General features: G+C 62.6%; 2 protein-coding genes across 7 annotated transcripts; one reads left to right on the plus strand and one right to left on the minus strand.

The window, feature by feature from the left end:
• Positions 1–71: 71 nt before the first annotated feature.
• Nxnl1 (nucleoredoxin like 1) lies at positions 72–5,457 on the minus strand. Its single transcript, XM_004873220.3, is given in 3 exon segments — positions 72–1,695; positions 1,697–1,889; positions 2,067–5,457. Coding segments are annotated over 3 exon segments (906 nt in total). The 5' UTR covers positions 2,645–5,457; the 3' UTR covers positions 72–1,560.
• Slc27a1 (solute carrier family 27 member 1) lies at positions 5,445–23,860 on the plus strand. 6 transcript variants are annotated; one of them, XM_013068677.3, is made up of 13 exons: positions 5,445–5,671; positions 6,957–7,124; positions 15,360–15,754; positions 16,075–16,236; positions 16,309–16,378; positions 16,603–16,694; positions 16,770–16,879; positions 20,044–20,253; positions 20,846–20,972; positions 21,052–21,189; positions 21,256–21,420; positions 21,633–21,779; positions 23,065–23,860. In XM_013068677.3, the coding sequence occupies exons 2-13, from the start codon at positions 6,958–6,960 to the stop codon at positions 23,220–23,222; spliced, it is 1,941 nt and encodes a 646-aa protein (XP_012924131.1). In that variant the 5' UTR covers positions 5,445–5,671; position 6,957; the 3' UTR covers positions 23,223–23,860. The 6 variants fall into 6 exon arrangements, 5 of the variants coding, with proteins under 5 accessions (XP_012924131.1, XP_012924128.1, XP_012924130.1 ...); XM_013068674.3 differs by lacking the exon at positions 5,445–5,671 and adding an exon at positions 6,090–6,249; XM_013068676.3 differs by lacking the exon at positions 5,445–5,671 and adding an exon at positions 6,274–6,388.
• Positions 23,861–24,087: the final 227 nt, after the last annotated feature.

The raw sequence follows: 24,087 nt of genomic DNA on the forward strand, positions 1-24,087 counted from the left end.
GAGCTCAGCGCGAGGTCCCTGTGCTCAACCCTAGTACAGGGCTAAAAAAGATATGACAAAATTGTAAATAATTCTTTTTCTATTTATTTCACTCAACCCGCGGACACTGACTTACTGGATGTCCCCTCTGTCTACCTCCTTCAAGGCTCTGAGCAGTGCATGCCTCCCCCTAGAGGCCCACCGGGACTCCTCCCAACCCACAACCTGTTCTTCCCAAGGCGCTTTATTAAATGTTATTTTTAACCTTGAAATTTTGAGGTGAGGTCAGGCAGGGTGGTGCAGGCCTGTAATCCCAGCACTCGGGAAGCTGAGGCAGGAGGATCGCAATGAATTCGAGGCCAGCCTGGGCTACATACCCAGAGCCTGTCTCAAAAATCCAACAACAAAAACTTGAGGTGAAATTTGCAAAACGTTCCGTGGATCTCAGTACATTGACCGCGTGACACCATCACCTCTCTGTAGTCCCAGAATATTTTCAACACCCCGAAAGGAGACCCCTCCCCCTTAACTTTCATCCCACCCAGCCCAGCTCCTGCCAACTGCTAGTTAGAAAGCAGTCCTTGGTCCACTTTAGCATCGGATTAGCTCTTTTGTTGTTGAGCCATAGGAAGCAGGTTGTTCTTTTATTGTTTGTTGTGTGGATAGAACTGTGGATTCCCCCTGAGTTACAATCACAAGCTCTTTTTTTCATTTTCATTTTTTATTTTGAGACAGGGTCTCTCTAAGTGCCTAAGTTACCCAGGCTAGGCTCAAACGTGTGATCCTCCTGCCTTAGCCTGCCAGAGTGCTGGGTTGACAGGCGTGCGGCACCAAACACCGCTTCACTGCTGACTTTTGCGCTTTTCTCATTCCCGCCCAACAGTGGGGAGTAAGCAGAAGGGCGAGGTGGCTGTGACAGATCACGGATCAAGGAGTGAGGCTTGGAGAAGGCCAGGACCGGGACAGGCCGGCACCCTCGGGAACGCGCTGGCGCTCCCCTGTGCTGACTGCTTCCTGAAGGATGAGTAAAAGCGTGGTCCCTTAGGCGGTGCTCGGAGCTGCCGGGCCCTAGGTACGGAGCACGCAGAGCTGTTGTCACAGAGGCGCCACCTGAGTCCTGAGCGGCAAAGCTGAAAGCCATCGTGAGCCTCGGTGTCTCCGGGTGGCCGGGCGTGGAGGCGATCAGGAATGAGATGCCTGTCCCGTCTCCCGCCTTCCACGCCCACCGGCTCGCCCACCGGCAACCTCGTAAGTGCCCGCCTCCTGCCCCGGGCCTTCGGGACAGTCCTTTCGCTTCGCCCGCCCCCAGCTGGCCATCCTTTGAGAGGCTAGAATGGAACCCGCCCGACCCTTCCTCGCCCCGCCCTCGGACCCACACTCAACACGTGTCTAGTCCCCACCTGCGCCCCGCCCACGGGCCCCACCCCTCCCAGGCATTCAGTGAGGGGTCGCAACGGCTCCTGGGCCCCGCCCCTGTCCCACGGAGCACGCCCCGTCCTGGATCCTGTGAGGGTCCCGCCCTCCTCCCAGCTCCGCCCCCGCCTCAGGGGCTCCGCCCCCCGCCAGCAGTCCAGGGACAGGTCAGAAGAGCGCCTCGACCCCGCCCTCCTCCCCGGGCCCGCCCCTCAGGCCCCGCCCACTCCTGGGCGCCCGGTCCACGCGATACTTGCAGAGCCGCAGCGGCTTGGTCAGGCTGCGTGGCGGGGGCTCGTCCAGGCGGGGGCTCGTCCAGGTCCTCGGGCGGCAGGAAGCTGCGGTCCAAGACCTCCGCCGCCTCTTGCCAGTTAGCAAAGCAGGCGCGGCCCAGGCGCTGGATCTCGTCGGCCGCATCGCGCGTGAGCACGTCCCCGTCGGGCTTGAGCACCACGACGGCCGGCAGGTGCTGCACGCAGAAGCGGCGGCCCAGGTCCCTGGGGGCGGGGCGGGGCGGGCCAGTGACGACGGCGACAGCGCCCCCCGCGCCTCTGCGAGCCCCGCGCTGCACCCTGCACCCAGCCCCTCCGTCCAGATGGGGTCTTGCCAAATCGCCCCAGCTGGGCTCCACCTTGCGCTCCTCCTGCCTCGGCCTCCCGCAGGCGGGCCCTCACCTCCGCAGGTCGTCCTCGAAGGGCAGGAACAGGCACCGCTCGGGCATGTCCCTGAGGAACAGGGCCTGCTGCTCCGCCGTGGCGTCCTGCGACACGTACACCAGGGCCAGCTGCGCGGCGCGCACCACGTGGAACTCGTCCGTGAGGCGCACGAAGAAGTCGCGCAGCGCAGGCGCGAAGGCCCGGCACCGCGCGCAGCACCCCGCGCCGAAGAACAGCAGCACCAGCCTGTTCTCCAGCCGGCGGCCGTGCTCGGCCTCCGTCTCCAGCAAGTCCTGCTCGCTGCTGTTGCGGATCAGGACGCGGCCGGAGAACAGGGACGCCATGGCCCGGCCGCCGCGAAGCCAGCTTAGGACCACTAATCCGGGCCCTGACCTGGATCTGGGGCCCAGGGAGGCCTGTGGGTGCTGCCCGTGGGTCACAGAGACGCACTGGAGCGCCCTCGCGTGGTGGCCCCAGCACGCAGGAGGCTGAGGCAGGAGGATCGCCACGAGTTCCAGGCCAGCCTGGGCTACGTAGCGAGACCTTGTTTCAAAAAAAGAAAAAAAAAGGTATTGGGCGAAATACTGACATCCCATGGTATCCCTGGACACCGGACCCCTTGGGTCCCTAAATCGCAGCCGTCACATCTCTTCGGTAAACTGGGGCAGGATCTGCGTGAAACCTAAGCACCCCCCACCCCCACCCCTGTCTTTAAGTCCTCCACGGGGGCCTGGAACCTGGTAGGGTGTGAGCGCTGCCTGAGGAGTGGCTATGCAGTGTTGTCCAGGGATGGAGGATGGAGGGCAGGCAGTGCAGATTCCCCGGGGTGGGGCTGGAGCCCAGGGCCTTCACCCCGGGCCACATCCGCAGCCCTTTTATTTTCGTCCTGAGACGGTCTTGCTAAATAGCCCAGGTTGGGCTCAGATTTGCGGTCCTCCTGCTTCAGGTCCTCCCATGGTGCTGGGTCGACGGGGATCCACCACACTTCCGGCCAACTTTTTTCCCCACACCCTTGCGCTCCTCGGCCCGCAGCCCCGGGGCCAACTGTGATCTCAGGTACAGAGAACCTCTCTGGGGGGTAGCCAGAACCCGCGGGTGCCCTGCTCGGGGTGCCGTTTCACCCACGCCGCCGGGAAGCCCTGAGCCTTGCAGGAGCCGGCTGCGGAGGCCTCGGCAGAGCTGGACCTCGGCTGCCGTCCACCGCGCTCCCCACCGTGGAGCTGGGTTGGGCTGTTTGCCGTCGGCGCCCTAACTGGACGGTTCGTGGTCCCCCAGTCCGTCCACCAGAGGGCAGCAGCAACCGCCGCGTGAGACACAAGACGGCCGCAGAACGAGGTGCGATCCGTCCCTCTCTGGCAGACGACAGCGCTAACCCCTTAGGGTGAACGGCGGCCCCCTAAAAGATGAGTCCATGCCCCGACCTCCAGAACCTGTGGCGGGACCTGCTTTGGGAAATCCATCTTTGCAGGTGTCCTTTAGCTAAGGGTCTCCAGATCAGACCCCCAGGAATATCGGGGTGAGTCTTAAATCCAATGACAAGGGTCCTTAATAAGAGACAGAACAACTGGTGTGGTGGTGACGCCTGTAATCCCAGCACTGGGGAGGCTGAGGCAGGAGGATTGCCTTGTCTCGGAATACAAAGGAACGAATAAAGGTTTGGTGTTGTTAGCTCACTGCAAAAGCCCTAGGTTCAGTAGCAAGGATACAGACAGAGAGGGAGAGGACAGGGAGCAGAGGAGACAGACTGAGGCCGATTGAGTGACAGAGAGGTCGGCCCTGGGAACGAAAGGCAGAGACAGGAGGCTTTGGGCACAGCCAGGTGGCCGGGAGACACTGGGACCAGGGGGGCAGGAGGGGCCCGGCTGCAGCCTCCTTCAGGTGGCCCTTTGAAGTGGGCTTGCGGAGAGGCAGCCCGAGGGCCAGCCGCTTGGGCGATAGCTCTGTCACCACGACCCAGAACACTCCAGTCTGGACTGCTGAGGACGAGGGACTCTGATGGAGAATTGTCGCCCCAGGCAGCGCTCCCATCCGCTAGTGAGGCCCTGTAATGGCCTTGGGATTTATTTCAGTGCTGCCCATAGTTGGGGACCCCGAAGCTGTGGCCACTGGTAAAACTGAATCCTGGCACTCAGGAAGCTAAGGGCATCATGAGTCACAGGCCACCCAGGCACCCGGTGGGCAGGGGACCAAGGCCACCCTACCTGAGAGGGGCACCTGGTTTGTCCTGGAGCCTGAGCTCTGTCTGCTGTCCTGGACTTTGGTCCCTTGTCTGAGATCCGTGGGGATGGTTACACCTACAGTTGGGAATTCTTTCTATTTCTAACTTTGAGATGGGGTCTCACTATGTTGCCCAGGCTGGTCTGTGGCCTGTGCTCCTCCTGCCTCAGGCTCCCAAGTAGCTGGGTGTGCACTGAGGGTGTACACCCTATGCCCAGCGGCACCCCTCACACTCACAGGTGCGAGGGCCCTGGGGGTTGAACCTGAGCCGATGCTCACTAGGCAACAGCTCCACCCGAGTTCAGCCAGGCCCTGGAACTGGGCATTGTGTCTTTCTTAAAATACACACACTGCTGTGACCCAGCACTTGGGAAGTCAAGGCAGGCATCACCACAAGTCCGGGGCCAGCCTGGGCCACACAGTGAAACCCTGTCTCAAAAACCAACTTCCCCACACCCCAAAATAAAGGAGAAAGAAAAAAGCTGGGCTTTAAAGGCTTTCTGATTCTGGGGTGGAGGACGGAGAGCTGGGGGTGAATTGGATTCGGTGCTGGTGGGGGCTTAGTAAACCCCATAAGCTGGAGGGGAGAGAGGAAGGAAGGGTGAGCAGTTTCTGGAAGAAGGGAAGGGAGAAGGGTGGGTGAGGGTCAGTGGGAAGAGGCAGAGGAGGAGGACCCAGCCTGCATTTGTAGACGAAGGCTCTCGGGACCAACTACTGGCTGCCGGGCCTGTTCTTGTCAGCCTCTCTTCCTTTCTTTCTGTATTGAGGGTTGAACCCAGGACCTTCACCCCAGCCCTTTTGAAAAATGTTTGTCATTTTAAGAGAGGATCTCACTAAGTCACTAAGCTGCCCAGGCTGGGCTCGAACTCACCATTCTCCTGCCTCAGCCTCCTGGAGTGCCGGGTTCAAAGGCCTGGTTGGCTGCTGCACCTGGCTCTGTCCTCAGTTTCTTTACTGAAAAGTGGGGTGGCCGCAACAGTGCCACAGGACAAGCAGGCAGCGGTCCTGCTCCTGATGGCATGGCCAGTCCCCACCCTGAGGAGGCAGCACAGGCCAGGCTGGCTCTGGGCCTGTCCCCCGCCCCCCACGGCGCGGGACCAATGGCAGCTGGGGTGGGGGTGAGACGCCAGCCCTGTCCTCCAGTGGCGCTGGGAGCTGGCCCTGGCCGCCCACCAAGGAGGCACAAGGAAGGTCGGCCAAGCAAGCGGGCAGAGCCCGGCCGAGTGAGCAGGGCGGAGGGCCTGGGAGGGCCCCGAGGGCACAGAGCCGCAGAGGAGACCCTCGGCTCCGGCTGGGTTTGAGGGCCCCTCGCTGCCTCGGCCTCAGAGCCCTGCCTGCCTCGGCCTCCTGCCAACTCAGCTTCCTGCCCGCGCGTCCAAGCCGAGCGGCTGCAGCGCGCAGGTCAGGTCAGTCCTGAGGCCTGGACCGAGGGCTCTGGGGCCCCTGGTGACACTCAGGACCCTGAGATGCTGGGAAGGACGAGCCCCTGCTCGGGGGGGTTGGGGGCCGCTGGCTGGCTGGCGGCTCGGCGCTGTGGATGGACACTGGCTGGGCCCGGGCTGACAGGTTGGAGACAGGTGGGGTTCGGATCCAGCTGCCGCAGGGGCCCCTAGGGCGTGAGTTCAGGCTCCCCAGGCCGCTGAGTGGGTGTTTAAGACCGAAAGGCTTTGGGGCTTGGCTCCAGGACAGGACGGGGCCGAATCCAGCCCCAGCGGGCGGTGGGTGTGGGCTGCGACTTCGCGCGCCTTCTAGGGTCTGCGCCCAGGGCCACGCCTCTCCGGAACCCACTTGCTCCCTCCGCACGCACCCGGGAGGCTGCGGAGGCCTGGTTGCCCTGGAGACGGCGGTCTTCCTCGCGGGACGTTCTAGCCCCGGGTCTCGTTGGCTGTCGGCTCTCTGGCCCCGGGTGGGTGCTCTTTATGGTCGCGGCCTCCGGAAGGGGATCGGCTTCGCAGTGCGGGAAGAGGTGCTAAGGGCGACACAGGTAGGAGGCGGGGCTGAGGCTGCGAGGCAGGAGCGCTGCGCTCCTTCTGGGGTGGCGACTGCGCCTCCGCCTGGAGCTAACTTGATCCACCAGGGATTGGGGGCGTGGCCTAGCTCAGAAGGGGAGAGCCGCTCAAGGGGTGGGGTTCCACTTGGAGACTGGCGTTTGTGGGCGGAGCTGTAGGCCTTGCCAGGGGGCGGGGTCCAGGGAGCGGCGAGAGCCAGGGGCCGACTTGAGACTGGGCGGGTGTGGTCGTGGAGGTGGATTGGGGGACAGAGGACAGAGGGAGGCACATGGCCTGGACGAGTGACTGAGTAGGGCCCGGTGCTGTCGTCGGGAACGAGGTGGAGCCCGCGTTTTCAGAGCTGAGCCGTGGGGTGGCGCTTTATCCCCTCGGTCAAATCTTGGGGGCTGGGGCTGGCAATGACTGACGTATGCAAATAGGCCGGGGGAGGTTCCTATTAGAATGATTAGCATAGAGGCGGGGCACCGGGCTGGGGATGGAGTCTCTCCAGGACAAGGCCAATCCCAGGCCTGGGGGCGGGGCCTTGCCCGGAGTAAACTTGCTCAGGTTAAGGCCTAGGGGTCGGAGCCTGGATCCGAGTGGCGGGGCGGGGCCGGCAGCGGCGAGGCGGGCGGAACCAGGCCTGGGCTGGGCGACCGGGCGCCCGCGGTGCCGTCCGATTCCAGCGCTCGCGTCCCCGCAGGATGCGGTTCCTGGGCGCGGGTCCGGCCTCGGTGGCCTCGCTGGCGCTGTTCTGGTTGCTGGGCCTGCCGTGGACCTGGAGCACAGTGGCGGCGTTCGGCGTCTACGTGGGCAGCGGCGGCTGGCGCTTCCTGCGCATCGTCTGCCTGACGGCCAGGCGTGACCTCTTGTGAGTGTCGTTCGGGCCGACTGGGGCGCAGGTCACCCTGGTGGTCCTGAGGGTCGGGTTTTAGGGGCTGGGGGGGCGAGGCCGGGCCGGAAGGGGTGATGGGCTAGGGGCTGGGGGACTGCAGTTGACAGGCCGGGAGTCCCTGTAGGTTGCAAGTGTTCCGGGCTTTGGTGGGTGCCTTGGAGACTTTGGGGGACCCAGGGGGCAACCTCGGGGCCTCAGGGGAGCTGATAATGTCCCAGGGAGCTGGGGTGATTTGGGAGCTGGGGTGATTTGGAAGCTGGGAGGGCCTGGGGTCTCGGCGGGGCTGTGGGGACTCTGGTAGGTCCCTGGGGGCTCCTCAGGTGTCAGGGCTCTCTGGGGAACCCCAGCATCTTGGTCCCCCTTAGGAGTGGGGGGCTGTGGGAGCCTCTGGGGGTGTCTAAAGGTGGGGTGCTTCCCCAGGTGCCCTACAGGTTCCTGCACAACTAGGCTGCGTTGAGAGTCTGGAGTCTGTGTGAGCTTTGGGGGTGGCCCAGGGTGTGTGTGGGCCCCTGTGTTCCAGGACTTGGGTGTCTGTGGAGCCTGGGTTCTCTGGAGGGATCTGGTGTCACCCGTGTGTGGACCAGAGTCCGTGTGTGCCTGGAGGCCTCTGGGAGTCTCTGGGCCTTGGTTAGGGAGCTGCTCGAGACCCTTCCGGCTGAAGCAGGCCTCCCTGGGGTTTCCGGAGTGAGTTCGGGAGTCAGCAGGGGCAGTGGTACCTTCGTGCGCAGGGCCAGTCTTCCCAGGGGGTGCGGCTGCTGTACCCACTTTAAGGATGAAGAAACCGAGATTCACAGAGAGGGAGGGGAGTTGCAGAGCTGGCGGGGTCCCCTGCAGACTGGGCTTTATAAAACCCATCCCTCTTCCTGGGGGTCTTTCTGATGTGTAGACCTTGATGGCCACTCCAGGCCTGTGACTGTCACCCTGATGCATCAGTGTCTCTGGACTGAGGAAGGCCAGGCAGAGTATGAAGCTGGCTCCTGGGTGTGCTCAGGTCCTGGAGGCGTGGCCTTGGGGACAGCGCTGTGCCTGCTTCCACTGTGAGCCTGTGAGGTCCCTGCCTTGGAGCCAGTGCCCCACAGATTCCCCCTTTCAGCTGCGGTGTCCCCTGCTGCAAGAAAGCCCACCTGGTACAGTTGCTCCTCTGCCAGCTGGCGCCCAAGGCCCTACCATCCCCCCGTGCCTGTGCCTGCCCCCTACTCCCACCTCCATAGGGCCACTGGGTGTTTGGGGCCTTTTCTGTCTGGTGACACCTGGTGGCACCTTTCAGGGAGCATCTGTTGGATTTTCTGGCTCAGTGCCCTCCGTAGCTCCATGGTGTCCTCGGAATCTAGACAGTACTCCTGAGCAAGTCCTAGAACATTCCCGCCCATGTCCCTAACCCCCCCCTCCCACCCCGTCCCTTTTCCAACTAAATGTGCACAGCCTCAGTCCAGCCCCAGGGCCTTTGCACTCATGGTTCCTCTGCCTGGATTAGGTTTCCTCTGCTCTTCACTTTCTGTCTCAGCGTCACCTCCCCTGAGAGCCCTCCCCAGACACTGTCTCTGTCACCCCTTTGTGACAGAACAGCCACCACTTATGAGCACCTGCCACGCTGTGAGGAGCTTTCACAGGTGAGGCCTCGAGAAGCCCCCACAACCCCCCGATGTGCAGCGCCTCTCTCCTCATCCTGAAGCCAGCACACCCAGGGTGTCATGTGTGTGGCTTGCGATGTTGTGACAAGTGGCAGGGCAGGCGGCGTGGCCCCTGCTGGTCTTGGTCATTCGTGTCATTGGTGCTCTGCTGTCACACTCTTTAGCACCCCCCTACACTGCAGCCCTGGGCACAGGTAGAGGTCACGTCCTCCCTGGTGCCACTGTGGCTTGGCGTGCGGCAGGCGTGGGAGACGTGCGCGCCTTGTCTACCCCTGTGCCCACCTAGCCCTCACCCTGCACCCCAGCTCTGCCTCTGGCCCCCTCTGCGTCCCTGACATGGCTCCGCTGTGGGGCACCCTGGGAGGTGGCCCTGGGCCCTGCCCCTGTGCCTTTTGCTTGGTGGTCCCCTCCCATGTTCCAGTAAAGAGAATACAAGGGGTGGGATGGCTGGGCGCAGGGTTCACATCTGGCATCCCAGCTACTCAGGAGGCTGAAACAGGAACATCACAAGTTTGAGCCCAGCCTGGGAAACTTAGGGAGAATGGACCTCAAAATTAAAGAAATAAAATAAAAGGGCTGAGGGTATAGCTCAGTAGAGAGTCCTTGCCTACCATGCACAAGGCCCTGGGTTTAATAACCAGCAAAGAAAGGAGGAAAGAGAGAGAGAGAGAGAGAGAGAGAGAGAGAGAGAGAGAGAGAGAGAGAGAGAGAGAGAGAGAGAGAAAGAGAGAGAGAAAGAGAGAGAGAGAGAGAAAAAGAGAGAGAGAGAGAAAGAGAGAGAGAGACAGGAAGAAAAAAGAAAAGGAAGGAAGAGAGCTCCCTGTGCTCCTCTGAGGTTAGGTAATAAAAAGGCTGTGGCTCCCATCTGGCGACAACAGCTCTGGTAACTAACGTAGCTTACACAGACCTCCCTGGTACCGGGCGTTTTTTACACAGCCCTGGAAGGAGGCGACATTAGCTAGGCGTGGTGATGCACACCTGTCATCCCAGCTACTGGGGAGGTTGAGGCAGGAGGATTGCAAATTTGAAGTCAGCCTGTCAATGTAGTGAGACTTTGTCTCAAATAAGAAAGAAAAAAAAAACCTAAAGAAAGAAAAACCCCAAAACCACAGCTGTGGATATAGCCCAGGGGTGAGCTCTTACCTAGCGTGTGTGAGGCCCTGGGTTCCCTCCCCAGTGCTGCAAAAAGAATCCAAGAAGAAATGCCTACTAACCCCACCTTGCAGGTGGAGAAAGGCACAGAGTGAGGTCAGTTGCCTGGAAACACAGCCAGGAAGGGGCTCCTGAGTGTGCTCTTGGCCACTGTGCAGTGAATTGGTTGGTTTGTTGGTTTGTTGGTTTGTTTGTGCTACTGGGGATGGAACCCAGAGTGCCCACACTGAGCTACATCCCCAGACTATTTTGAGACAGGATCTTGCTGAGTCACTAAGTTGCCCAGGCTGGGCTTAGATTTACAATCCTCCTGCCTCAGCTTCCTGGAGTCCTGCATTCCGACCTGCACCACCATGCCCTGCTGGGCTTCTGTGCTGAATTTAGACACAGGTTCAGCAGATCTGTGCATGCCCACCCTGTCCTCTCCAGCCGCCCTCTCTGCTGTGGGAAACCCAATCCCCATCCCGGTCTAAGCTCTTGTTGACTTCCCCCTGCTGCAGTCCCAGGACGCAGGATGAAAGGAGCAGGACAAGTGGAGGCCCTGGGAGGGCTGCAGACAGTGGTCTCTTTGTGCACAGGAAGGGGGTGGCTTGGGCTGCTGCCCAGGGTGGCGCCCGGGCCTGTGGCTGGGACCCAGCTCTGGAATCCACTGCCTGTGGCCGGCGGAGGACAGGAGGGCAGGGGGGGACAGCCCTGGCCGGTGTTCAGCGGGGCTCGCTTCCTCCTGCTGGCTGAGGTCCTGATGAAAGACAGACTTGCAGGAGGGTCTGCTTCCTGTGGCCACTGCCCTCGCTGGCGGCCTCTCTGGGGCTGTCCTCGGCCACTGATCTGGGTCACTCTTGGGAAGCCCCCAGAGCAGGGACAGGCACACAGCCGGTGTGAAATGCGCTGGTGGCTGCAGGCTCGTGGTCAGCAGCTTGGTGGCCAGAGCCCCTTGCTGGCCCAGAGCCCACGCCTCCTCTGAGGTGGCCCTTTGTGCGTCCTCCTTTTCGAGGTGACCGCCCTGGCCACTGTGTTACTGTTGAGTGATGGGTGAGGTTCTTGCGATGGGGCCCAGCGTTCATCCTACAGCTCACTGTAGGGGGCTCTGGCCCAGATCCTGCCTGAGGCAGCACCGAGAAAGAACTGCCTGGCCCTGGCCACGGGTGGATGCAGAAACATGCAGCTTTCAATGTTGGACGCTTTTACTTACTGTTTTAAACATTTAATTATTAAATCTATGGTATTGTGGATGGAACCCGAGACCTTTGCCCTGAGCTCCACCCGCAGCATTTTATTTTTTCATTTTGAGAGAGGGTCTCACCAGTCATTATGTTGCCCAGATTGGGCTCAAGTGTTTGATCCTCCTGCCTCAGCCTCCCAGAGTGCTACCCCACCTGGAGTACCTTTTTTTTTTTTCTTTTTTGGTACCGGGGATCGAACTTGGGACCTTGCGCTTGCGAGGCAGGCACTGGAACCACTGAGCTAAATCCCTGGCTGGAGTACTTATTTCAGTAATGCAGTAGTATCCCCCTTTGTGATTTTGCTTTCTGTGGCTTGGTTACCTGAGATCCAACATATTCTGAAAATATTAAAAGCCGTCTGGACTCTTTGAGGAGAGCCCACGTGCAGGCTGCAGGTGCGGCCCGTGCTGAGTGGTGCTTCTACCTCCCCATCGCAAATGTGAAAAACACAAAATTGCAGAAAAGAAAACCACAGCACTTCTGCACTGTGAACAGGGCACTTGCTACAGCACCCCCAGGTTTTCCCCCACGTGTCCAACAGCAACCCAAGTGCGGCTCGGAGCGTGATCCCGAGGCTGTGGCGAGTTTTGGTGAGTCTGCACATCGCTGCGTCTGGGGCTGGGGCTGGGCTGCACTGCATGGAGCCAGACAGTCCTCGCTGGTCCCTGCCGCCCTGCACAGCTCTGCGTTTCCCTGGAGTGGGCGCGTGCCCAGTGCCGTCAGTTTTCTCCTGTCTGTCTTCACGGAAGGCCAGACTCCACGGCAGCCTCTCTGCTCACACATCGGCCCATCCATGCGCCGTGGCCACCGTGCAGCCCACCCGTCCGGCTCAGGCCCTGGCCCAGCCTCTCTCCCTTCTCTGTGCATGGCATCGGTTCCCCTCGGCCCTGCACCCTCAGGAGCCTCCCCTTTGATCTCCTCCCCGTTTGCTGGAGCCAGGCTTGGCGGCTTCTGGAAGAATCTGTGGGGAGCTCACTCTTTTGTGCTTCTCTCTGTCTGAAGATTCTTCTGTTTCCTTCCTTGGCCCTTGCCTGGGTCCAGAGGTCTAGGGTGGCAGCTTCCTGCACAAGTGGAGGCCATTTTTCATTTTCTTTTTTTTGTTTTTGGGGTTTTTGAGACAGGGTCTTGCTGTGCAGCCCAGGTTGGGCTTGAACTCATTGTGATTGTCCCGCCTCAGCCTCCGGAGTAGCTGGGACTACAGGTGTGGGCCGCTGCGCCTGGCTCCTGGGTGGTCTCCCCTATGAATGGGGGTGGGGGCATCACCCCTCCTCAGTTAGTACCTACAACTGTGGGTGTGCACCAGCGCACCCGGTTCCCCTTTGCACTCTCAGAGAGGCCCGCAGAGCTTGGGGGAATGTGGCGGCACCCCAGGCCCGGTGCTCAGAAGGTCCACACCCATCTCTCATCCCCGGGGAAGGGTCTTGCTCTCCCCATTTCGGGTGTAGCCTAGAGGGCAGCACCACTCCTGGTCAGTGTCCGCGTTTTCTGGCCCAACCTCAAACCTGGAGGCCCCAGCTCCTGTGCGCAGGCCCCGCCCCGCTCCACCCCGCCCCCTCTCACTCAGCTTCTGGGGCTCCGGCTGCCCCCCCCCCTTTTGCGTGGTACTGGGCACAGCCAGGGCGGCACAGCTCAGCCCGGGTCACCCCCCCCCCCCCCGTCCAAGGACCCACAGGCCGCGTCCTTCAGGCCGCTTGGTAATGGGTGATCACGTGCCTGCCTGCTGCAGAGCAAGGCCTCTTTCTTTCTCCCTCCTTCTCTCTACTCCTTGGCAGCCCTCAGGGCCTTTGCACTGAGCCGCATCCCAAGCCTCTTTTTATTTTTAATTTTTTTCCGGAACTGGAGATCGAACTCAGGACCTTGCACTTTGCAGGCAGGTGCTGGAGCCACTGAGCTAAACCTCCAGCCCTTCTTTTTATTTTTTAAAAAATTTTTTTGGTACCAGGGATTGAACTCGGGACCTTGCACTTGTGAGGCAGGCGCCGGAACCACTGAGCTAAACCCCTGGCCCAAATGAATGGAGGATGGTAGGATTGTTCTTTAGGGAACATCTTTTTTTTTTTTTTTTTGGTACCAGAGATCGAACTCAGGACTTTGTGCTTGCGAGGCAGTTGCTGGAGCCACTGAGCTAAATCCCCAGCCCTTCTTCTCTTTATTTTCTGAGACAGGGTCTTACCCTAAGTCACCCAGGCTGGGCTCGAACTTGTGATGCTCCTGCCTCAGCCTCCCACAGCCCTGGGATTACGTGAGCCTGCTACCATACCAATTTTTAAGAATATTTGAAAATTAATAAAAAATATGGAGCCAGACACGGTGCTGTGTGCCTGGAATCCCAGCCACTCAGGAGGCTGAGGCAGGCAGGTGGCAAGTTTGAGGTCAGCCTGGGCAATTTAGCTAGACACTTTATCTCATTTTTAAAAATAAATTTTATTTTATTTATTTTTTGTACCAGGGATTGAACTCGGGTTCTTGCACTTGTGCAGCAGGCAACAAAACCACTGAGCTAAATCCCTGGCAATAAATTTTATTTTGACAATTTATTTCAAAATAAAATAAAATGGGCTGGGGATGCAGCTCAGAGTGAAAATCCTAGGTTTGACCCCTAGTCATAAAAAGTTTTATGATGGCAAATTTCCTCCCACAGAAGGGGTGCCAATGCTGCCCTTAGCCCTTTGGCGCCAGAGGCGGGGAACTGACGCAGAGGGGGTTATTCTTGCTTCTGCAGGCTGGGACGCCCAGGGTCAGGCCACATCCCGGATGCAGGAGGAAGGGCAGGAGGGCCCTGTGGGACAAGGGACCAGGGGACGTTGTCCCCTCCACTGCTTCTCCCAGGGCTGAAGGCAGAGGCACAAGGTGCATCTGCCTGCCCAGGGCCAGCATGGAGACACAGGCGGGACAAGGCAGTGAGTGTGTGGGGAAGGAGAGTAGAGCAGTGACAGGTGAGGGCCCTGTGGGGACCCAGGAACGGCCACCGGGAAGGTGATGGTGAAGCAAGCCTGGGCAGCTGCAGACAGTGATGGTGGGTGCAGGTGCAGCCCATGCAAAGGTCCTGGGGCTGCGCATGCTGGGCATGGTCAGGGAGCAGGAAGAAGGCAGTGTGGCTGCAGAGGGTGGAGGGGAAGCAACTCCGTCCTAGGGCCTGGCTCACAGTGGACGCCCAGTTTGGGAGGGAGGAGAGGGCCACCTGGTACCTGTGGGCTTCTGGCTCTACTCAGCCCAGAGGATGCAGGGGGGAGGCTGGAGCCGGCACAGGCGGCATGTGGTGCTGCTCTTGTGTGTGTATGCATGTGTCTGTGTGTACACTGCGACTGAGCTCCATGGGCCTCAGTCCCCACGGCAACCAGGGCCCCAGAGACCCACCCCTGCCCCTCCCCACTCAGGAGGCTGAGGCAGGAAGGCCACAGATTTGCTCGTCTCCCTCCCAGAGAACTGTGAGCCCCTGAGGTGGGGCTGGTGGCTCTGTGGATGGCTCTGCCCTCAGAGCTGCCTGGCATGGGGAGTGCGGCCTGGCGGACACAGAGTGGACTTTTTTCAGGGCTGGAGATGGAACGCAGGGCTGTTGCACCTCCCCAGGCAGCCCTTTCATCTTTTATTTTGAGACAGGGTCTTTCTAAATCGCTGAGTTGCCCAGGCTAAACTCAGCCTTGCCGTCCTCCCGCCTCAGCCTCCCGGAGTGCTGGGATCCCAGGAGCGTGCCACCTCACCTGGCTCCAAGGACGGATTTGGCAATGCTTTTGACGCTGAAGGGGTGGCGGGCTGGTAGCCAGAACAGGCTGAAGAGGGGCGGTGGAGGGTGGGTGGGGCGCCAGTGCGGTCCTCCTGCCACTGTGCCGGGCCGGTGTGTCCCCTGGCTGTTGGGGACGGCCCTGTTCCCACCCACTGGCCTCCTGGCCTGGCACTGCCCCACAGCAGCAGTGTCCCCTGGCCCCACAGCTGGGAGCTGGCCCGCCCTGGGCCAGGCGCACTCGGGGATGCTTCCCGTCTGAGCGCCCGGGCGATGGTGCGCATGCGCCTCAGTGGCCACTCCTGCGGTGCCACCAGGGCAGCGCACGTCCGGGGACAGACGGTGGCGGCTGGGCAGCCCGGGCACCTGTAATTTGCCTGTGGCGGCCCAGCAGCTGGCGGATGCCTGTGCCCTGCCCTTGCCTGGCCGCCTCCAGTGGGCTGTGGGGCTGCGGACCGCGGTGACAGGCCTGTTGCCTCCGCAGCGGCCTCTCGGTTCTGATCCGCGTGCGCCTGGAGCTGCGGCGGCACCGGCGCTCGGGCCACACCATCCCGGCCATCTTCCAGGAGGTGGCGCGGCGGCAGCCCGAGCGCCTGGCGCTGGTGGACGCGGGCAACGGCGTGTGCTGGACCTTCGCGCAGCTGGACGCCTACTCCGGCGCCGTGGCCGAGCTCTTCCGCCGGCTGGGCTTCGCGCCGGGCGACGTGGTGGCCGTCTTCCTGGAGGGCCGGCCTGAGTTCGTGGGGCTGTGGCTGGGCCTGGCCAAGGCGGGCGTGGTGGCCGCACTGCTCAACGTCAACCTGCGCCGCGAGCCCCTGGCCTTCTGCCTGGGCACCTCGGGGGCCAAGGCGCTCGTCTACGGCGCGGAGATGTCAGCGGGTGAGGCCCTGCGCAGGGAGGCGGTGCGCCCAGGCCTCACAAGGGGCCCCCCAACACGGGGTGCCCATCGTCCCTGCTACTCAGGAGGGTCCCAAGTTCAACCCCAGCCCGAACAACTTCGCCAGATCCTATGTCAGCATAAAACGGGCCAAGGGTGCGGCTCAGTGCGAGGCCCTGGGTTCAGTCCCCAACCTGAGAAAAAGCACAGAATGGGTCCTTCCGGGACACCCTGCAGCACCCGGCGTGGGGAGACTGCATGGGGCCTTGGGACAGGGGCGTCTGGCCGGCCGAGTGCCCACACGACACCCGTGTGGCCGCAGCGGTGGCCGAGGTGAGCGCGCAGCTGGGGAAGAGCCTGCTGAAGTTCTGCACCGGAGCCCTGGGGCCGGACAGCCTGCTGCCCGACAGCCAGCTGCTGGATGCCATGCTGAAGGAGGCCTGCCCCGCACCCCTGGCCCCGGCCCCGGGCAAGGGCATGGACGGTGAGTGGGGGACCCTTCGCCACTGCCCGGCCGGTGCCGTCCAGCCCGTCCCCAACGCCCACATCTCTGCAGATCGCCTCTTCTACATCTACACGTCGGGGACCACGGGGCTGCCCAAGGCCGCCATTGTGGTGCACAGCAGGTGAGGTCCGGGGTGACCCCAGGGACTCCTGGGGTCTGTGGGTGGCTCCATCACGACATCAGTAGGACCTGTCCCTCAACTGGCTCAGCACCACCCAAACCGCCCCCACCTCAGTGGGCTTCCGGGCCTGAGCCCGCCCCCTCTGGCTCCAGGACCTTTGCACGCTCTGTGCCCTGGACCCGCCCCAGGGACCTGGCAGGCGTCCCCTGTCTCTCCTGCCCCAGGTACTACCGCATCGCAGCCTTCGGCCACCACTCCTACAGCATGCGCCAGGCGGATGTGCTGTATGACTGCCTGCCCTTGTACCACTCGGCAGGTACCGCGGGGCCGGGGCGCGGGGCGGGGACAGGGACGGAGACAGGATCGGTCCCAAGCCGCCCACCCTCCGCAGGCAACATCATGGGCGTGGGGCAGTGCATCATCTACGGGCTCACGGTGGTGCTGCGCAAGAAGTTCTCCGCCAGCCGCTTCTGGGAGGACTGCGTCAAGTACAACTGCACGGTCAGGCCCCGCCCGCCCCACCCCTGCCCCCCCGGGGCCTGCTCTGCCCCCTCTCGCGCTGGATACTTGGACAGGGCTGTCCGGGCGGGCGGGGACAGGAAAAGCAGCCACTGCGCCTGGACACTGACTGGTCCTGGGCTGGACAGCCTTGCGTGTAAACGCGTGGCAATCTCCACAGTGGCCACAGGCGTCGCGTCCACTTTGCAGGTGGGGACACTGAGGCTCTGGTGCAGCCAGGATCCAGCCCAGGGTGCCCTGCCCGCTGCGGCCTTCTCTGCTGGGGAGGCCAGGGCTTCCAGGACTGAGGCCAGGTGCAGCCAGCTCCAGGGAGGGGCTCCCAGGTGGAGGCAAGGCAGGCTGCCGCCGCTGTGGCTGCCACCGTTCCCTGGTGGACACAGAACAGCTGGGTGCCGCGGAGGGGAGGCCTGGGCTCCAGCACTAGGATAAAAAAGGGGGAAAAATTGAGAAAGTCGGGCGTCTCCTCCAGTAGGACCTGCGCTGGGAAAGGAGTAGAGAGGGGCCCGGCCGTGGCAGAGCAGGAGGTGGCTGCCCTGGGCATGCTCTGGGGCCCTGCAGCACCTCTAGGCAAGAGCTGCCTGCCCGGCCAGCCAAGTGCCGGGTTCCAGCCCCAGCACCCAGGGACAGCAGAAGTGAGCAGTTTACTACATTCACGAGGCTGGCACATTAGTCTTGGGAAATCCTGTGGCCTAAAGAAGGCCGTGCCAAGTGTCCAGGAGCTGTTGCTCCCCAGCCCCTGGCAGCCACTGACCTGCTCCCTGGTCTGGACTCCCCTGCCCTGGGCCTCTGGCATCAGGCGCCACTCGTGAGGTTGAGCGGGGCTGCTTTTCCGCTGGGGCATATCCTCCCAGCTGCACGGCAGGCACAGTGGCAGGGTCCTGGGTGTGGTCAGCGTGGGCAGAGGCCCGGTTCCGGGTGTTGCTCTGTTGGACATGTCTGTCCCCGGAGCTTTAGGGGAAGAGCCTTGGATCGGGGCTCCCGTCCCAGCTCGCCATGCAGGGGCAGAGTGGTGGTTCAGGGCAGGAAGGGGACCGCGGTGATCGTGCGCACACTGCAAGCTGAGACTGGGCAAGTGGGATGTGTCTTCAAGCCCTCTGGTGTGCAGAGCCCCAGCCGTAGGTCTCCATCTCCCGCAAGGCAGTGCGATGCAAGCGCCAGAGAACAAAAGACAGACACAGACTTAAGGGAAAGCAGTCTGGGGTGGTCTAAGCTGCTCTGGGCAACAAAACCAAAAGACACCGAAGACTTCCAGCATTCACTGATTACAGGCGCGGAAGGAGGACAGCAGGGTGCGTGTGAGGCAGCCGGCCACAGCAGGTGTTGCAGGCAGGTATGGAAGGGAGGCACCCATTGTGCAGGAGAAAAAAACAGGGACCAGGACTGGGTCATAATTAACCAGCAACCCCCCAGGTTAGTAAGGGAAGCCGATTCCGAGCGAAGAATTGAATTGGGGTCACCCTGACTTCAGCTGGAAGTTGTCTCAGCAGGGCCCTGCAGTTTTGCAGGCCAGAACTTGGGCCTCCACTGCAGCCACTGGTGGAGCTGTGCTCCCCCAGCCCCGCCGTCTGACGTGCCCACGGGAGTCACGTAGGCTCTGGGAGGCTGAGGCAGGAGGGTCAAGTTTGAACCACCTGGGAGGCTGCTTAGTGACTTAGCAAGACCCTGTCTCAAAATACAAAATAGAAAAGGCTGGAATGTAGGTGAGTGCAGAGGCCCTGGCTCAATCCCCAGTGCCATAAAAGCACAAGAGTGTCTTAGAGGGGATGATGCCGGCTTTGGGCTGGTACAGGAAAGGGGCACAGGCGGGGCTGGAGCTTCAGGGCTGGCAGGGCAGGTGAGCAGTCAGGCCTGGTGCGGTCCTTGTCTCGGGGCTGGTTCTGAGTGTGGAGTCCTGGCTGTGGTCTGAGGACGTGGCCTGCGAGGCTCAGCTTTCCTTGGAATCCCCGGGGAGCGCAGGCTCAGGACAGACTGCTGCGCCACACTTCCCCGTCACAGGGACAAAACTCTGGATGCTGCACTCAGGGCGGTGCATGTGCCCTCACGGTCGGGGTCCAGCTGCTAGGTGCCTGTGCCACCCTGTGGCCACAGTCGTGACAGTTACGGATGTGTCCAGACACCGCCCAGAGCCCCCAGGCCATGACTCGCCCTGGTTGAGTCACCAGTGCCAACTGCCCACTCGCTCGCTCACTCGCCTGCCCTTGTTAGCACTAGGCTGGAGCCCGAGGCCCCACGCAGGCCTGCAAACGCCCAGCACTGAGCTGCACCGCAGCCCGTTTATCTTTAAATCTCAAGACAGGGTCTCCCCAAGGTGCCCAGGCTGCCCAGGCTGCCCCCGAGCGGCTGCGGTTACTGCTGTGTGCTGCCGCCTGGCTCAGTCTCAGTGTTTGAGCAGCTTTGAGTGCAGCCCCCGCGGAGCGGCTGCTGTGTGGGGGTCTGATGGGCTCGGCCTTGCACTGTGCGGACGTCATCTCGGGCCCAGTCAGCCTCTGCGGCTCTGGAGGAGAGGGATCCCCTGCCACAGCGTGAGAGAGCGTGCGTGGGCACTGGGCGCTACGGGGCCAGCGCCGGAGGCCGCGTTCGCCCAGGACGCCCAGGGGCGGGGCCTGAGCCGCATCACGCCTCATGGCTCAGGGTGGGGATGCCGCCTGGCTGCTGTGCTATTTGCATTGCTGGGGACGGAACCCAGGGCCTTCACGCAGAGCTACATCCCCAAGCCTTTTTCATTTTCATTTTGAGACAGACTCTCGCTAAATCGCCAAGGTTTCTGGCCTGGGCTAGAACTTGCAATCCTCCTGCCTCAGCTTCCCACAGTGCCTGCCTGGCTCCATGCACCCGGGTTTAGGGCAGTCTCAGTCTCGATGGCCGGGCTGGCTGCGTCGCGAGGCCGCTCCTGGAGACGCCCTGGGCTGTGCTGACCTGGGTGGGCGGCCGGTGGCCGTGGGCGCTCTGTCCATGGTGGTTCCAGTGAGGTTCTGCCCCTGACCCCTGTCACCCGCTCGGGTGCCCTCCGTGAGCCTGAGTTCCTCTCTGCAAGGCGGGGAGCACGATCATGCAGCAGCCGGCGATGAGCACGGGACACTGGGGCGGGGCCGAGCCCCACGGGAGGGCCGTGGCCCGCGGGGAGGTGCAGCGCGCCTGTGCCGCAGGTGGTGCAGTACATCGGCGAGATCTGCCGCTACCTGCTGCGGCAGCCGGTGCGCGAGGCCGAGGGGCGGCACCAGGTGCGCTTGGCCATGGGCAACGGGCTGCGCCCTGCCATCTGGGAGGAGTTCGCACGGCGCTTCGGGGTGCAGCAGATCGGGGAGTTCTACGGCGCCACGGAGTGCAACTGCAGCATCGCCAACATGGACGGCAAGGTGCGGGGTCGAAGCCGGGGACCCAGGGTCAGGTGACGAGCGCGTGCCAAGCCGGCTAAGCAAGCATCTCTGCAAACGGGTCGGAGGAGGGGCGGGGCCGCTGGCATTGGGCAGGAGGCAAAAACAGGCCCGGGGCGCACACCCGTGATCCTAGCTCCATGGGAGGCCGAGGCAGGAAGATCGAAAGTTCCAGCCCAGCCTGGCGACTCAGTGACTTAGCCAGACCCTGTCTCAAAAAGTGTAAAGAGCTGAGGGTGGAGATCAGTGCGAAGGGTCCCGGGTTCAGCCCCCAGTACTGCGGCCACCATCACCTCCGAAACAAAACCTGCTGGTGTCCCACACGGCTCCTGGGAGGCCCCATGAACCAGAGAGGGTAATGTGGCCAGCCGTGCAGGGCTTGTGGGGCAGGAAGTGACAGCCACTGCGGGGGGGGGGGGTCTTCGGGGCTGGGAGCGTGGGAGGGGTGCAGCCGACCTCCTGCATCTGAATCTGCAGGTCCCGGGCTCGGGCTCAGGCGCTTGCTGCTTGCTGGGGTCCCCCGGCCGGGAGGCCCCACGCCGGCCGCACTGGTCGACCCTGCCCTCTGCCCCAGGTCGGCTCCTGCGGCTTCAACAGCCGCATCCTGACGCACGTGTACCCCATCCGGCTGGTGAAGGTCAACGAGGACACCATGGAGCTGCTGCGCGACGCGCGCGGCCTCTGCATCCCGTGCCAGCCCGGTGAGGGCCGCCCCGTCCCAGTTCCCGTGTGGCCCCACGCCCGCAGCCCGCCCGCTCATCCGCATCGCCCCCTCCCCAGGGGAGCCCGGCCTCCTCGTGGGCCAGATCAACCAGCAGGACCCGCTGCGCCGCTTCGACGGCTACGTGAGTGAGAGCGCCACGAGCAAGAAGATCGCGCACAGCGTCTTCCGCAAGGGCGACAGCGCCTACCTCTCAGGTGCGCAGCGGCCGGGGGTGGGGGTGGGGCTCCGGCTCCCCATGCGTCTCACCCCGCTCACCGCAGGCGACGTGCTGGTGATGGATGAGCTGGGCTACATGTACTTCCGCGACCGCAGCGGGGACACCTTCCGCTGGCGTGGGGAGAACGTGTCCGCCACCGAGGTGGAAGGCGTGCTGAGCCGCCTGCTGGGCCAGCTGGACGTGGCCGTGTACGGCGTGGCCGTGCCAGGCAAGCTGGGGTCCCGGGGGGTGACCCTGGGGACGGCAGTCCCGGCGGGCCCAGCCAGAGACTCGGAGGTACAGGACTGCCACTGCGCAGTGCAAAACCCGCACACCCGTGCATGGCGGACGGCAGGGGCAGCGTCCTTTCTGCGGAGTGCGGGGTGTAGAGCCGCGCTGTCCCAGGCCGGGGCGGGTTCTCAGCCGGCCCTGTCTCCCCAGGAGTGGAGGGCCGAGCGGGCATGGCAGCCATCGCGGACCCCCACGGCCAGCTGGACCCCAACTGCATGTACCAGGAGCTGCAGAAGGTGCTGGCGCCCTACGCGCGGCCCATTTTCCTGCGTCTGCTGCCGCAGGTGGACACCACAGGTGCGGCCCCGGCCCGCAACCTCGGTATTCATCACGCAGCTCCAAGCCTGCTCCACCCCGCCCGTCCTGAGGGGGGCGCTGTTTTCATCTGCGTTTTTCTGGTAGCTTCCGGGGTCCGGCGCTTCTGTTCCCCGCCTCTGCAAGCTCCCTGTGTCTTTCGCCCACCACTGCATTCACATCGCTTTACTTTCTTTTTTGCAATACTGAGGACTGAACCCAGAGCCGCACACTGAGCTCCATCCCCTGACCTTCTTGTATTCTGTATTTTGAGGCAGGGTCTGGCTAAGTCGCTAAATTGCCCAGGCTGGGCTGGAGTTTGCAGTCTTCCTGCCTCAGCTCCCCGGAGTGCTGGGATGCCAGGCGTGCGGCACTACGCCCGGCTCCTTTTTCTTTCTGATTTGGGGAGTTCCTCCTAGTATTTAAGTGTTAAGTCCTTTCCAGTTTCAGACGCCATAAGCCTGTTTTCCTTCTGCCTGCAGGGGACAGAACCCAGGGCCCCCACATGCTAGGCAAGCGCTCATCACAGAGCCCCACCCCCATCCCTTTTTCTGATTCTTGAGTCTATCAACTTTGTCCATAATGCCCTTTGTTGAGAAAACACTTCATTTTGAGACAAATTTTTTTTTTTTTTAAATTGGATGGTTGGTATGCTTGAAGTTTTGTTTTTAAAAATTACTGTCGCACAGCACACTGGGAGGCAGAGGCAGGAGGATCCAAAGGTCGAGCTCAGCTTGGGCAACTTAGCAATTTAATGAGGCCCTATCTCAAAATTTTAAAAAAATTTAAAAAAGAAGAGGGCATAGCTCAGTGTGTGAAGGCCTTGAGTTCAATCCCTAGTACTGCAAACAAAACCCTCAAAATTACCTTCCCAAGTCCAGCGCACATACACCCACCTTATTTCACCCTGCAAACCCATAACCCTTAGCGTTTTTTCTCAAGACCATTCCACAAGCACCTACCCCGGGTGGGAGACAATGTGCGGACAGTCTCTGGGCCCCTCACCGCGAAAGGGCGGCCAGGGCAAGGAGTGAGCCGCGAGAATGGCCCGGTGCCAATAAAGCTTTATTGACACATTCGCGGAGCCAGTGCGGGCCCCTGTGGGCTGCTGACCTCTGACCCCGGCTCGAGGCACGACCCTGCTACCCGGAATCGGGACCGCGGGTGATGGGGCGGTCGGGGCCTCTGTCCCAGGGACAGGAGACCCGGCTGGCGGCCTGGGGGACACGTGCTGGCCGAGGTCCCCGAAGCTCCCTGCTCAGCCCGCCCTCCCCACCCCTCCCCACAGGCACCTTCAAGATCCAGAAGACCCGGCTGCAGCGCGAGGGCTTCGACCTGCGCCAGACCTCGGACCGGCTGTTCTTCCTGGACCTGAAGCAGGGCCATTACCTGCCGCTGGACGAGGCGGTGCACGCGCAGATCTGCTCGGGCGCCTTCGCGCTCTGACCTGCGAGAACGACCAAGGCGCGTGCGCGGACCGCTGACGACGAACAGAGCCGCCCCCTCCAACGGCTGGAGTGCGCGTGCGTGGGCCGCCTGGTCTGGGCGTGAGCGGGGCTTGACCGTGGCTCCCCACCTGCCCTGCAGCGGACTGGGACCCGAACGCCGCCGCGCCTCCCACCGGGTCGCGGCCCCCGTCTCCCCGTCCCCTCTCTCCCTCATGATCCTGGTGGGTGGGTGGCTCCCTCGGCCTGGACTGGCCCGGCCTCCCCGCTGTGCCTTAGGAACCCCGCTCCGGCCCTCGCGCAGGCTGCAGTAGCTGCGCGCCGAGCACCCTGCGCCCTGGACACGAAGCACCGCGCCCCGCCCCGCCCCGGCCGCGCTCCCGGTCCTGCGCTGTCCCTGCGGGGGTCTGGGGGCCTCCAGCTGCGCCCGGCCGACTGCTTCGGTCCGGGTCCGGTCCGCGTTCGGCGGGGTCGCTCCAGGGAGCGCCGAGTGCTCGTCCTTGTCGTGCGCCCCCTGGCGGCCGCCACGTGACTCGCGGGCTTTCCCGGTCGGTGTCGCCAGCGGCCTGCTCGGCGTTTGACACCGCGGGGTTTTTGTCCCGCTTGGTTGTAAGAAATAAACCCGCAGGGCCTCTGGCAGCTGCTGCGAGCGGTCGGTTCTTGTCTGTCCGGGGCGCACGGGCGGCACCTGAGTGGCCTCCTCGCGCCTCCTGTGACGGCTCTGCCGAACGGTGCCCGTCCCCCCGGGCCCGGGGCAAGACAGCGGGACAGGCCAGCCGGGTGCCCGAGGTCTCGACTTGGGTCGGAGGAGGGGCTGTGCGCTGGGCAGCTCAGCAGGGACTTCACTCGGGACTGGACCTGGTTGA

Source organism: Heterocephalus glaber, unplaced genomic scaffold (genome assembly GCF_053883595.1).
Source record: "Heterocephalus glaber isolate CG9 unplaced genomic scaffold, H.glaber_assembly_v1.0 deba00001761, whole genome shotgun sequence".
Taxonomy (NCBI): domain Eukaryota; kingdom Metazoa; phylum Chordata; class Mammalia; order Rodentia; family Bathyergidae; genus Heterocephalus; species Heterocephalus glaber.